Source organism: Musa acuminata, chromosome BXJ2-5 (assembly GCF_036884655.1).
Source record: "Musa acuminata AAA Group cultivar baxijiao chromosome BXJ2-5, Cavendish_Baxijiao_AAA, whole genome shotgun sequence".
Lineage (NCBI taxonomy): Eukaryota > Viridiplantae > Streptophyta > Magnoliopsida > Zingiberales > Musaceae > Musa > Musa acuminata.
The window spans coordinates 41,746,345-41,759,571 of record NC_088342.1 but is presented as its reverse complement, the minus strand read 5'-3'; the positions used below and the strand labels follow the sequence as shown (position 1 = coordinate 41,759,571).

Below are 13,227 nucleotides of genomic sequence, written 5' to 3'. Positions count from 1 at the left end.
TGGTTCAAGTTTTTCGATTCTTGAATAGCAGTTACTTTTGAATCCCAAGTTTTAGAAAGTGAGCGCAAAACTTTGTTAATGAGTTCAAAGTCCGAAAAGCTTTTACCAAGTGATTTTAAACCATTGACGGCATCCGTAAAACGGGTGTACATGTCAACAACGGTTTCGCTTGGTTTCATATGAAAAAGCTCGAAATCATGCAGTAAAATATTAACTTTCGAGTCTTTGACTCTACTAGTTCCCTCGTGCGTGATTTCAAGAGCACGCCAAATATCGAAAGCCGTTTCGCACAAAGAAACCCGATTGAACTCATTTTTGTCCAAAGCGCAAAATAAGGCATTCATAGCCTTTGCGTTTAAAGAAAAATACTTCTTCTCTAAATCCGACCATTCGTTCATCGGTTTAGAGGGAAGTTGAAAATCGTTTTCAACGATATTCCATAAATCCATATTTAGAGAAATCAAGAAAACTCTCATTCGAGTTTTCCAATAAGTGTAGTCCAATCCGTTAAAGAACGGTGGACGAAAGACCGAAAAGCCCTCTTGAAGAGCCATTTCTCTCGGGTGTAAATCCGAAATGAGAAATACCCCGCTCTGATACCAATTGTTAGGATCGAGAGCACTAAGAGGGGGGGGGGGGTGAATTAGTGCAGCGGAAATTTTACAGCGATTAAAACCGAAAGCTGCGTTCGTTCGATAGAAACTATTATGATGCAAAAGCTAATTCACAGTTTGTATCTAAGTGCAGTTTGCGTCTAAGCGCAGATTGCGTCTAAGCGCAGTTTGCGTCTAAACACAGTTTACGTCTAAGCGCAGTTTTGCGTCTAAGCGCAGTTTGCGTCTAAACACAGTTTGCGTCTAAGCGCAGTTTTGCGTCTAAGCGCAGTTTGCGTCTAACCGCAGATTTACGTCTAAGCTCAGATTGGGTTTAAGCGCAGTTTGCGTCTGAGCGCAGTTTACATCTAAGATCAGATTGCGTCTGAGCGCAGTGCAGTTTGCGTCTAAACGCAGTTTTACGTCTAAACACAGTTTTACGTCTAAACGTAGTTTTACGTCTAAACGCAGTTTGCGTCTAAACGCAGTTTTACATCTAAATGTAGTTTTACGTTCAAAAGTAGTTTACGTCTAAAACACAATTTTACGTCTAAGCAGAATCAAGACGTAAACGTAAACTGCAAAGAAACTTGTTCGCAGAAATCAGTTTGCAGTTATAAACAGAATCAAGACGTAAACGTAAACTGCAAAGAAACTCGTTCGCAGAAATCAGTTTGCAGTTATAAACAGAATCAAGACGTAAACGTAAACTGCACAGAAACTCGTTCGTAAAAGCACGGAAGACAGTTCTGCAGAATCAAATGTAAACGTAAACTGTAATGTACGAAAATACGAATTTACGTCTGAATGCAGATTCAAAAGAACAGCACTTAGAACTTGTTCGTGAAAGCGCAGAGAGCAGTAGTAATGAAGGAGGTTTGCAGTAATGATAAAGTGCTCAAAAATAAACGCAAACCAGAGATTTAGAGTGGTTCGGTCAGCCTTGACCTACTCCACTTTTGGCTTCCTCCACCGACGAGGTCGCCGACGTCAACTAGGGGCCTTCCTTCAATAGGCGAAGGCCAACTACCCTCTTACAGATTCACTCCTTTTGACGGGCTCAGGAGACAACCCTTACAAATGTTTTCTCTCCTCTCTTTACAACTCAAACTTGAAGAACAGAAGGAGGAGGAAAACTAGCAGTTTTGAGCTCTAAGAACCACTGAAAAGATCAAGATTTCGGCTTGAGTTCTTGCTTTTTCAGTGCTGAATGGGTGGGGTATTTATAGGCCCCAACCCAGTTCAAATTTGGAGCTCAAAACGATCAAATCCCGGAATTCCGGGATCAGGCGGTTGTACCTCCTGACTGGAGAGGTTGTACCGCCTGGCAGAGCTCGAAGACCGAGCTCAGGCGGTGCCACCTCTCTGCCAGGGAGGTTGCACCGCCCAGTCTTGCTCGAAGACTGAGCTCAGGCGGTGCCACCTCTCTGCCAGGGAGGTTGCACCGCCCAGTCTAGCTCGAAGACTGAGCTCAGGCGGTGCCACCTCCCGGCTGGGGCGGTTGCACCTCCCAGCCTCGTTGGAAGACTTAGCCTGGGCGGTGCTACCTCTTGGTTGGGGCGGTGCCACCTCTTTCACTATTTCAGCTCACTTGGTTTGGCTCCAAACTTGGCCCAAACCAGTCCGAACTTGGGCCTAATTGACCCCTACTTGGGTTATAGGATTAACACCTAATCCTAACCCTAATTAACGTGCTAACTATGATTTTAAAGACATTTTATAAGCTATTACAAAGTCCGCAAGTCAAGACTTCTTCTGGCGAGCTTTCGGCAAACTTCCGACGGTCTTCCGATGAACTCTCGGAAACCATTCTGCGGACTCCCGGCAAGCTCCTAGACTTCATGATTTGTTCTTAGCGAGTTCCAACGAGCTTCTTCGGCAAGCTCCGATCTTTCTCGGCGAGCTCCGCGAACTCCCAACGAACCTTCGGACTTCCGTCGAACTCTCGAACTCGCAACAAATCCTTCGCGCTTGACTCCGACACTTTGTTTCGCTTTATGTCTTCATCGTTATCATAGTTAATCCTGCACAATTAAAACAAAACTTCGATCAAGACAATTAATCCTAAGCAATTAACCAAGTTGTCCGGCATGTCATTGGTCCCTCGACGCTTCGTCCGATTCTTCGGCGCATCGTCCTTTCCTGCAGCCTATTGCCCAATCGGCCAGTTGACTCCGCAACTCCGATATCCTTGGCACAATACCCGCTCTTCTTGGCCCGATGCCCGAGTCCACGGCCCGAAGCCTTCTGTCGATACGTCGACCGATCCACCGGCCCGACGTCCAATCTTCTGACATGTTCCTTCGGCACAACATGATTTTCCTGCTTTAATTGTCTCATCCTGATCGAAGCACCCTGCGTCACTCAAAACGCATATTAAATCATAAACATATATCAAGTAGTTTCATCATCAAAATACGAGATTCAACATCCGAGAGATTGTCAGGCGATGGTACCACTAGACTTCATGGTGGGATCGTCCAACGGGATGGTGTCAAGCGGTAGTACCGTTAGATTGGGAGGTGGTACCGCCTAGTGTCAGTATTGTAGGCGGTGGTATTGCCCAACACAAGTGATGGTATCGCCCAGCATAGGCGATGGTACCGCCAGTACTCGGAAGACCCGAGATGAGAAACTTTTAGGCTCCAATTTGAATCCACTTGAGGCCTATAAATACCCCTCTCATCCTTGGTTAACACACACAAGAATTGAAAGCAAAAAAGTAAAAAAGTGTTGTTGTAATCTTGTGAGAACTCCTCTAAAAGATCTAAATGTTAGTGTAGTTTAAGAGATGAGTAAGTGGGGGTGTAAAGGTTGTCTTCTAAACCTATGAAAAGGAGAAAGGTGTAAAAGAATAGTTGATCTTCGCCCATTGAAGAAAGATTGTTAATAGATGCCGATGGCCTCGACGAAAGAGGAATCGATTGAGTGGATGTAGGTTATAATGAACGAACCAATATAAAATGGTTTGCATTTCTGTTTTGCTATTTATCTTTATTGCAAACTGTTTTACTTCTTCATTACTTTTGCTACACACCCTTCCATACGCTTTCAAATTAATATCTTTCCGAAACGGGTTTAATCGAACAAAAGATTTTCAAACCGATGATTTTTATCCGCTGCACTAATTCATCCCCTCTTAGTGTCACTCTTGATCCTAATAATGGATTCATTCTTGTTGGGGTGAGAGAGAAGAATACTCAAAATATAAAGAAAACACCTATAGATCAATAACAAAAAAATATATCCAAAAGCTAATGTAAAATTTAACATAGTTCGATAACTTTCGTTTACGTCCACGAAGAAAATCAAAATTTTTAATATATGAGATCAATTACATGGCCCATCCCAAGTAGGTAGAACCACCTAAAATACTTACCAACCCTAACAATCTTCACATTGATGAGTATTTTTTTACTTTATACCTTATGTAAAAATTAAACCATTAATTTGAAGAATTCACCATAGGTACATAAATTAAATTAGTTTCATGGTCTAAAACCTAACTCCAATAAGCTAGCACTATTTGATTATAGAGAGAGATATTTATCTTACTGCCTTACCATCAACATAATTTTTTTCCTTACAACCATCTGCATCCTAGACATGATAAATATCACTCATCGTTTTTTGCATCATGAACGAAACTTGCTATTGTAGGCACCTATCATCTTAGCATGTGTAATCTATTTCGAAGATCTTTACTATATTTTTTTTCATTAGGACCATTTTACTATATTTTTTTAGAACTCCACCTTCCATCATATAGCCATAACCTTGAAAATCTAAAAGACTTAAAGAAAATTAGATTTTTCCATATATTTAGAATATAAGCCACATCCTCTAAAGTGCGTACCAATCTATCAAATATTTTGGTATTCACTTTACCAACACCCATGACCTCTACTATTGAATCATGAGGCAAACGTAGCTTTCTAGTTAATTTTCATTTAATGAATCAAAACAATCCTTTTAAGCATAAACATGAATGACATATGTAAAATATTATAACTAGCTTTTCTAGAAAGATGCATCATTATCTTTGAAGATTGTGAAGACATCGTCAATACCATCCATCATTAGAGAGCACTTACTAGTCTTATCTTCCTTCTTTTTTTTTTTTCCTAGACAATTCTATCTAATATGTCCATAATTTTTGTATCTATAGCTTTGAACATCATTTAAAGACCTAACTCTTGATCTCGACCTACTATGTTGAGATCCACCTTTATCAAAAAATCTTCCTCGTCAACCTCCATCTTGAGTAGCTAATGTCTCACTATCTATATTTTTAAATTTATTTATTTTTTCTTATAATATAAAATACTAAGCTTTTGTAACTTGTTTTAGAATTACTATATTCTTCTCACATATTATCATCTCTACAAAATTATCAAAGACGCCGATGAGCTATGTAAGAAGCAATATCATTGTATCTTCTTTATCAATCTTTAAATCAACTTCTTCGATTTATTCAATATTTTTTTCAATACGTTCAAATGCCTTATTTATTAAGTCTTTGCCTTCTTCCATCCTGGTGTTTATATAACATCTACTTTAGATATAACTTATTAATTAAACTTTTAACGAGATAAAGCTATTCTAATTTATCTTAAATAATCACGATAGAGTAATCATCAATAATATTATTGATAATATTATCAATGATACATAACAAAAATAGTAATCATACACTTTGCATCAAGTTTCTCTTAATCTTTTTCACTCATCTTTTCTAATTTGCTTGTCCATCCTTTCAATATTCTTGTTAGTAAAACTATTTCTTTCATCAAATTTTTTCACATTAAAATCAATAAAAATAATCAATGACATCTTTGTTAAATCTTTAATCATTGGATCTTTTTAGTTTTGAAACCACTTGCCAAGGAGAGAGAGAAAAAATAAAACCAAAACAATAAACCAAGAGCAACAAATAAGGAACATACTAAAAATTCAATATGAGATTTGCATGGTTCGACAACTCTTATCTATGTTCATATAGAAAACCAAAATTTTCAATATATGAGATCCATCACAATACTCATGGGTCATCCTCAGTCAAGCATTATAATGGGTCATTGCCATTCAAGCATAGCTTCTTTTGTATACCTTCTTATATAAATCCAATGAATTATTATGTCAATCTTCTCTATATCCACATCAGAAAATTTGAGATTGTATATTTATAAGAATAAAATCCTAACTTTCTAAGAAATCTTTCTACTTGAATCAAAGTTAAATCTAAATCTTGATCCATTAAAAATTTAAATTTAATTAGAACTCCTCAATCTTCTAAGATTGTTACAACCATGACAATTTTTAAAATCATGATGGTACAAGATTGTTATAGAATATTATTTTTTTTCTTCCAATCCCTTATAATATAAAGGACTATCTATATTTTTCTAGTGATTGTTGGATGTTCACTCCATGCATTTCAACAAATTTTGGTGCACTCAAACTCGTTAAACTGAATAAATTTTGTTAACAAATATGGTTAGTCGGTACCTTAAATTTTAGCAATGAAGGTTAATGCAGTTAACGTTCAACGTATCCCAACAAGTATAATTGGTAATACACATCTCGTTGCCTCCGGAAGCTTCTACGTTGAACAACAAATCCTCGAGGTTCGATGTAAGCTCTTCTTAAGCCATAGTTAAATTTTATTGAAATTTTGATTTGACATGACCTGAACACAGAGATGCTCTACATCTACGTCGATCCCGCTCGACAATTACGTCGACATTGATGTAGATACAAAACAACGAAAGAGCCACTCGATATCTGCATCAGCATATGTATCGATACAAATACATACACAGATATAGAGCGATGACACTTTACATCTACATTTTATAATTATGTTAGCATTGATGGAGCATCTACATCGTCTTCTTCCTCCCTCTCGTTATTACTTTCCCTCCTCAGCCTTCTCCTACCCCCGCAAAAAATTATAAACCTCTTCAATGTTCTCATCAATCATTGCATTGTTCTCATTAATTAATAGTCACCCGTGACCCCTAGTGGTACTGTTGTCTGTCATCATCGAGCAAGTAATTAGGACGTTAAAATTATTTTTTATTTATTATTTTATATTTAAAAATAATATTAAGATAAATAAAATTAAAATATTTTATTTATAATTATATATAATTTTAAATCTAAAACCGAGGTGCTAAAGAGATTTATCGTGAAACGAACCACTAGTGTCTTTTCGTGCTCTGCCACCGCACTAATTAAGCTTTAAAGGAGCTTACTGAAGTCGACCGCCCCCACGACAAGAGGAACCTCGATCGAGAGCAAAGAGCCGGAGGGAAGAGAGGAAGCCGGTCCCGATCCCAAGATGTCGTCTGCCTTCGATACCTTCAGCAACGATGGCGACGACGCGGCGGCGGCGGCGGCGGCAGCGGGATCCGCCACCAACCGGCCCTTCGACGACGGCTACCTCGGCTACGACCCCCGCCTCCCCTCCCAACGCTTCGACGCCTTCTCCACCTTCTCCCCCGCCGACGATGTCCATCCCGCCGTGGACCACTTCCCCCCGGCCTCCCCCGGGTTTCCCGTTGACGTTGCCACCGGCGGTGACTTCGATTTCCACTCCGAAGACGTCCCCATCCACCACCCTGTCGGCGGCGGCAGCGGCGGAGACAGCATCCCCGCCTCCCCTGAGGGGTACGGCTTCTCGTCGTCGACGTCCCCCTTCACGATGCCCCAGGCCAATGGGGCGACATATGGTGTGGAGGAGAACGGGGAGATCTTCACCTCGGATGGCCCGATCCTTCCCGATCCGGAGCAGATGCAGCGCGACGAAGGGTTTATACTGCGGGAGTGGCGCCGGTGAGGCCCTTTCTTTATAGATCTGCTCATCCGTTGATCTTATTCTTATACTCGTTTTTTGGGTCAGCTTATTTAGATCTTTCGTATTCCTCATGGACGTTGATAGATCTGCAACTTATATTTGGATTTCTCTTCCAGTTCTCTGAATTCCCAATCTCTTATTAGGTTGATAGCTAGGTTTATTTGATTCATATTTTAGATCTCAAAATTCTTATTAGCCTTTGAAGGTCACTCAGTCGGTGATCTCATCAATTAGTAGCTTTAGTAAGATTTATGGTTGTATTTTGTGATAAGAAATTGTTTTGAATTTTAGAAAGGTTGATTCGATAGAGAAATGTGCACTCATAGATAAATGTGCACTCATTAGAATGCTTGGTTCAATGTCTCCAGATTGTGAAAAAAGTGACGATCATTAGCGACAAACTGCATAGGTGACAATAGGTGATAACCTAATTGCTTATGTGATAACTTGGACAACAACTTTCGTACACTATCAATTATATGTTGATTTAACTATAACAAAGTATAAAGTCGTAAGTCTCAACTATTTGAGGTCGTCATTGAGATATATAAAATACTATATGTTTAGTTAAGTTCGGAGTACTTAAATCTTTATTTATAGTTTTTATTAAAGTCTTTTTTAGATCTTTTTCTATCTTTCTTCATATCACTAACATTAATTATTTCACCTGTTCTTACTATCGCAATCGGAGGTCTTCTTCGCATATGTTCAGACGATCTTAAATGATTTTCTCTCATCTTATTCTCTATCGAAACAATACCTAGTTATTCACGAATAAACGTACTTATTTTTCTATCTTTCCTAGTAACTTTACACATTCATCCTAACATTCTCATCTCGGTAATACAAATTCTTTGTATATGTTTTTTCTTAACTATCTAAAACTCACATCCATAAAGCATTGTTGGTCTCACAGAATGATATCATTTCTTGAATCCGACTTGAGGGGCGTAAGCACTAATGACATTCAAAATATCTTATCCTTTCACAAATTTTAGAACGATAATTTTATCTCTAAATCTTTTTACATCTACAACATTGTCCTTAAGATCCTTATCAATAACAATTTCTATACCATTTCTATATTTAACTTTTCTAGTATACCAAATTTTAAATCTCGTGCTATCAATCTCTCTAGATTTTCCCCCTACTCATTTAGTCCCTTGTAAGTAAATAATATTTATTCTTCTTCTGATTATAGTGTCTACCAATTCTAATTTCTTCCCTAAAAGTGTTCATATATTCCAAATTACTAACCAGACCCTCTATTCTTGGACTAACTTCTTTACTCCCGTTGGCCTAAAACAATGAGATAACCCTTGCCTACTTGGCATAATATCTGTGCACTAATGTGATGGGTCACTTTCGAGCGACCTCCTAACTTAATGTTTGCAATTCAGGACGCTTAGGTGGTGAAGGTGTCTTACGTTACATCCAGGTGACAACCTAGCTCTATACTAGAATCGATTAAGATCCATGTTCATAAAATCTGATATAGTTTTACGTTGGTTGTCAGTGACCTAACGCAACCTTCCACCTTTTTCATTCGGGTTTGAGACCGGCATTGGCGATGCTTTATGTGTTGAGTTAGCTAATGTATCCATTTTTTAGAGTCCATAAATTATCTCACAACGAGGGTTTCCATATTCCATATTTTTCTTAGATTTGCATAATCATTTAAAAAGCATACTGTAGTCTATAAAATTGATTAATGTTATGTGTACAACATTGTCATTAATATCCTAACTCGATTGATATTGAAGTGTACATAACACCTAGAAATATACTTGACAGTTGGTATTTTCTCACATTAATGTATGATATGCAATAAGGAGTACTTGTTGTATTATTCAAACAATAATTACCTGGTCTTTTGAGGATTTGATTTGCCTTTTAGACACTGCCAAGGCATCTAGGCAACTTTGATGGTGAACCATCTATGCTTATAAAGAATTTTAAGAGAGTTTATTCTAGGCAAAGAAATCAGTAAAAAATCATCAATTAGTTGGCCTAGAGTATGAAAAAATAGATTCTTTTGGGTTTTTTAGGTGTTAACCTTGGGACTCTATTTTTTGATTAAGGGCACTCTTTTTCTTCTCAGTGATAAGTTTTTAAAGCTTTTTAGGTCTTCTAGGAATTTCCAAAAGACGTACAAGTTCTAGAAGTCAAAGGAGGAAGAGGACTCTTGGAAATCATTGCCTTCATTTACTGTACTAAGGTTCCTAAACCCTATAGATAGTGTAACTTGTCAATGGATGAAACAATTTAGATTTGAAAATTACATCTTCTCTCTTCTAGCCTCTTACTCTCCTCTCTGATTTGACTCTCTTTTTCTCTCTCTACTTATCGTGCTGTTCTACATCAAACTTACTGTGCAACAGTGGTGTGCATTTGAGCCATTCTAAACTGTAGATTTCATCTGGGATGTAATAGAATAGAATAATGGTATGATGATTGAGAATTTCAAATAGATAATGATTATTGTACTGATGAATGTATCAGCAGAGGCATGCATCTATTTTGTTCCTTGTGGTTCATAGATCCTCGTCATCAATTATTGTTGTCATAGTGCTTCTTTCTTGTAAGAGTCATGCAGGACTTTTAAAACATATAACTTGGAGACGTTAAAAATTGAGCCATTTTAACATCCATTCTCTACAGGGAAAGTTTAGAATTTAGTATTGTTACAGTACATTTGCACTCATTGTCTCCGAGTCTGGTTAGCATGTGATTCCTCTGTCTCTTTTCCTCTGGTACTGTTGCCAATCACCTGTATTTTACGGTCAGGCCACCTTTTGCTAAAACAATCTAAGGTCGCAGATGTTGTTGGGAAAAATATATTCTTTAGAACTAAAACTTCTGTAGTTATACAGTCTCAGTTGGCTTGTAGACCAGCTAATTTTGAAGTTTGTACTAAAAGGGTTAGGACTCGATGGTGCTTTTTGGCCCTTCATCTCCTGATTTTCTAGATGCTAGCTTGTACATTCCACTTGGAATGTAACGTAGAGCTGGATAAGCCTAGAGCTTGTCTGATAAGGGCCTTTTTGGGTTTGGTTAAGTGTCGTCACTGATGGTTGCCTTTGACTTTGCCCTTCATATAATACGGTTATCCACCAAATGAGGTCCAAATTTCTTTTTTCTCTTTTTATTGATTTCTTTTGTTATACCCTTAAGTTGAAACTGGAGTCAGTTTTCCCCATGTAATGAGATATTGATGATATGGTAGTTAATATGGTGAAAGTACAACCTTGTGGGCATTCATGTCATGGACAATTGAGCAGTCTGAGAGTTATGAACACTGACTTGATGCATTATCCTTTCCATTACATATGCACGAGTGTACTTGTTCAACATAGCATTTTAGGATGCTTGTCTGCATTTATTCTTGATGTGAGAGTGAAAGATGCTTTCTTGTTAATTTCTCGCTTTATTTTTCAGACCATGGGAATTGTTAATAGCAGTCAAAAGTCATTCATGCTGTAATTCTTTGTCATCCGCTTATCAAATTTAATAGCACCTGCACTTACCAGGTTTGGTTAGTTGTTTTTTCTCATTGCAGAAACTTGAACAACGTGTCCCAAATTGTTAGTAAATTGTCAGTATATGTTGATGTGACATGTGTTGAATTTGTACTTTTGTTGACAGTTTATCTTTGACAAATTAATTCCTTCATAACATTGTAAATTTGCTATGGCCTTACATATATATTTTTTTAAGTGTTTAGCTTTACAGATTTTTATCTGGTAACTGTCCTTCTAAGCACTTGCCATCTAATTAAACACCACGCGTCACTCAGGATGACCGCATTCTGCAACCTGGAGCCACCTCTATGAATCTTTTTTACGTAGATCATGGAACATGTGTTTTTGTCACTTTTAGGATATGGCATGCCATTGAACTTAGTTTGACTTCTTGTTAAATGACAGGTAATACCAAACTAACCGTCCCTGTTGAAAGCTTTTGCAGACTACACAGTTGAAAAAATGATCCAAAGATATCTTGGATGTTAAAATATTTCTTTGCTTACTCAGTTGTGCATGTGACCTATGCTGGTTTTTTTTTCTGTTGGTAAGCTTCAAGTAGTTTCAATTGAAATGTCAAACATGCAGCCAAAATGCTGTCCTCCTTGAAGAGAAGGAGAGGAAAGAAAAGGAGCTACGAAACGAAATCATTTCTGAAGCTGAAGAATATAAGCAAGCTTTCTATGAGAAAAGGAAACTGAACTGTGAAACAAGCAAGTTGCAGAACAGAGAAAAAGAGACGGTATATAATCCTGGTCATTCTTATCCTGCGTCCCATCTACTTGCGTCAAGAGATTATGATATAATTTCTTCCTCTGAGCAGTACCTTTTCTATTTGTTTATTGTCAGCTGTATCTCGCCAACCAGGAGAAGTTCCATGCAAATGCGGATAAACAATACTGGAAAGCAATTGCTGAACTAATTCCCCATGAGATAGCCAACATTGAGAAGAGAGGGAAGAAGGATAAGGATAAGAAGCCGTCGATTGTTGTTATCCAGGGACCGAAGCCTGGAAAGCCTACTGATCTCTCAAGGATGCGTCAGATTTTAGTAAAGCTGAAGCATACTCCCCCGCCTCACATGAAACCTCCAACACCACCTGTGGCCACACCAGCCAAAGATGCCAAAGATGGAGCTACAGCTGAAGGGAAAAAGCCGGCACCACCAGCCAAGAATGCCAAAGCTAATGGTGCTGCAGCCGTGACCAAGGTGGATACGGCTACAGAAGAAGGACAAGCAGTCAAGGCACCAGAAGTAGTGGCTACCGCTTGATCCTCCTTGCAACTATTAGACCAGCAGGACATCCATTCTCAAGATTGTTCCGACAAGTTTCAAGTAGCTGCAGCCATGAGTATGCGATCTCGATGTTTGTCCACCTTTTGTCCCTTTCCAGTTCGATATGATTATCTGCAGAAAGATGTTGTTTCTTAACAGTTAATCCTAATGTTAGGCTTTCATTGTCGGGATACCACAAACTTTTACTCGTTAGCTTCCCCTCGTGTTTGTTTGTGTATATTAGGTTCTTATTAAGTCGGACATATCGTTATTGTCGTAAACTTGTAGATGTGCTAGTTAGTTCAAATGTGATTGATGCATGAACTATTTCAAGATACCTGTATTAGATTGCTCGATGCACTTCATTTTCCATAGTTTTATGTACATATTCGTGGGTGATTCAGAAAATAATGAACTCGGAGAGCTTAAAAAGGATAGACAATCATGAGGTTTTTTCAAGACATTATCCTTTAATTAAGATATTTTAAGATATTACATTGTTTTTATTTACTATTCTGGTCTGTCGATTCACTCAAATCAAATTCAAATATCCTTAATCGGGTTTAGAACACGAAGAAAATTCAAATTCAAATGCAGATCCACTATTTTTCCAAATTGATGTTTATCCCTTCGAGACAGTGACTAAAATAAATTGGATGATTTTTTTTCTAAAAAATACTCATTTTAAATGTTTTGTAATTAATATTCTCATTTTAGTTTTTTAGAGTGCGCATCTAATTTAAAAAATACCTAAATTATCCCTAAAAAATTTTATCTATTATAATGTTTTGGGCTTGTTATAGTATTTTGATTATTACAATAAAAACATTATAAGACCTACTCAAAAATATTATAAATAATCTAAATGGACTCTTAATATCAATCAAATTAATTATAAGTCTAAAAATATCGTATTGTAATGATTCATGAACAATAATAACTAAAAAGATACAAGGAGAAATAAGTTGAAAATCAAATA

At 37.6% G+C, this 13,227-nt stretch overlaps 1 protein-coding gene across 1 annotated transcript; it reads left to right on the top strand.

Moving 5' to 3' along the window:
• The first annotated feature begins 6,819 nt into the window (after nucleotides 1–6,819).
• LOC135612827 (clathrin light chain 2-like) lies at nucleotides 6,820–12,581 on the top strand. Its single transcript, XM_065109551.1, has 3 exons — nucleotides 6,820–7,430; nucleotides 11,562–11,715; nucleotides 11,823–12,581. The coding sequence occupies exons 1-3, from the start codon at nucleotides 6,937–6,939 to the stop codon at nucleotides 12,243–12,245; spliced, it is 1,071 nt and encodes a 356-aa protein (XP_064965623.1). The 5' UTR covers nucleotides 6,820–6,936; the 3' UTR covers nucleotides 12,246–12,581.
• Nucleotides 12,582–13,227: the final 646 nt, after the last annotated feature.

Coding starts and splice junctions, on each gene's coding strand:
- LOC135612827 (XM_065109551.1), top strand. CDS start 6,937: ATGTCGTCTGCCTTCGATACCTTCAGCAACGATGGCGACGACGCGGCG. Junction 7,431..11,561: donor ATACTGCGGGAGTGGCGCCG/GTGAGGCCCTTT, acceptor TCAAACATGCAG/CCAAAATGCTGTCCTCCTTG. Junction 11,716..11,822: donor AGAACAGAGAAAAAGAGACG/GTATATAATCCT, acceptor GTTTATTGTCAG/CTGTATCTCGCCAACCAGGA.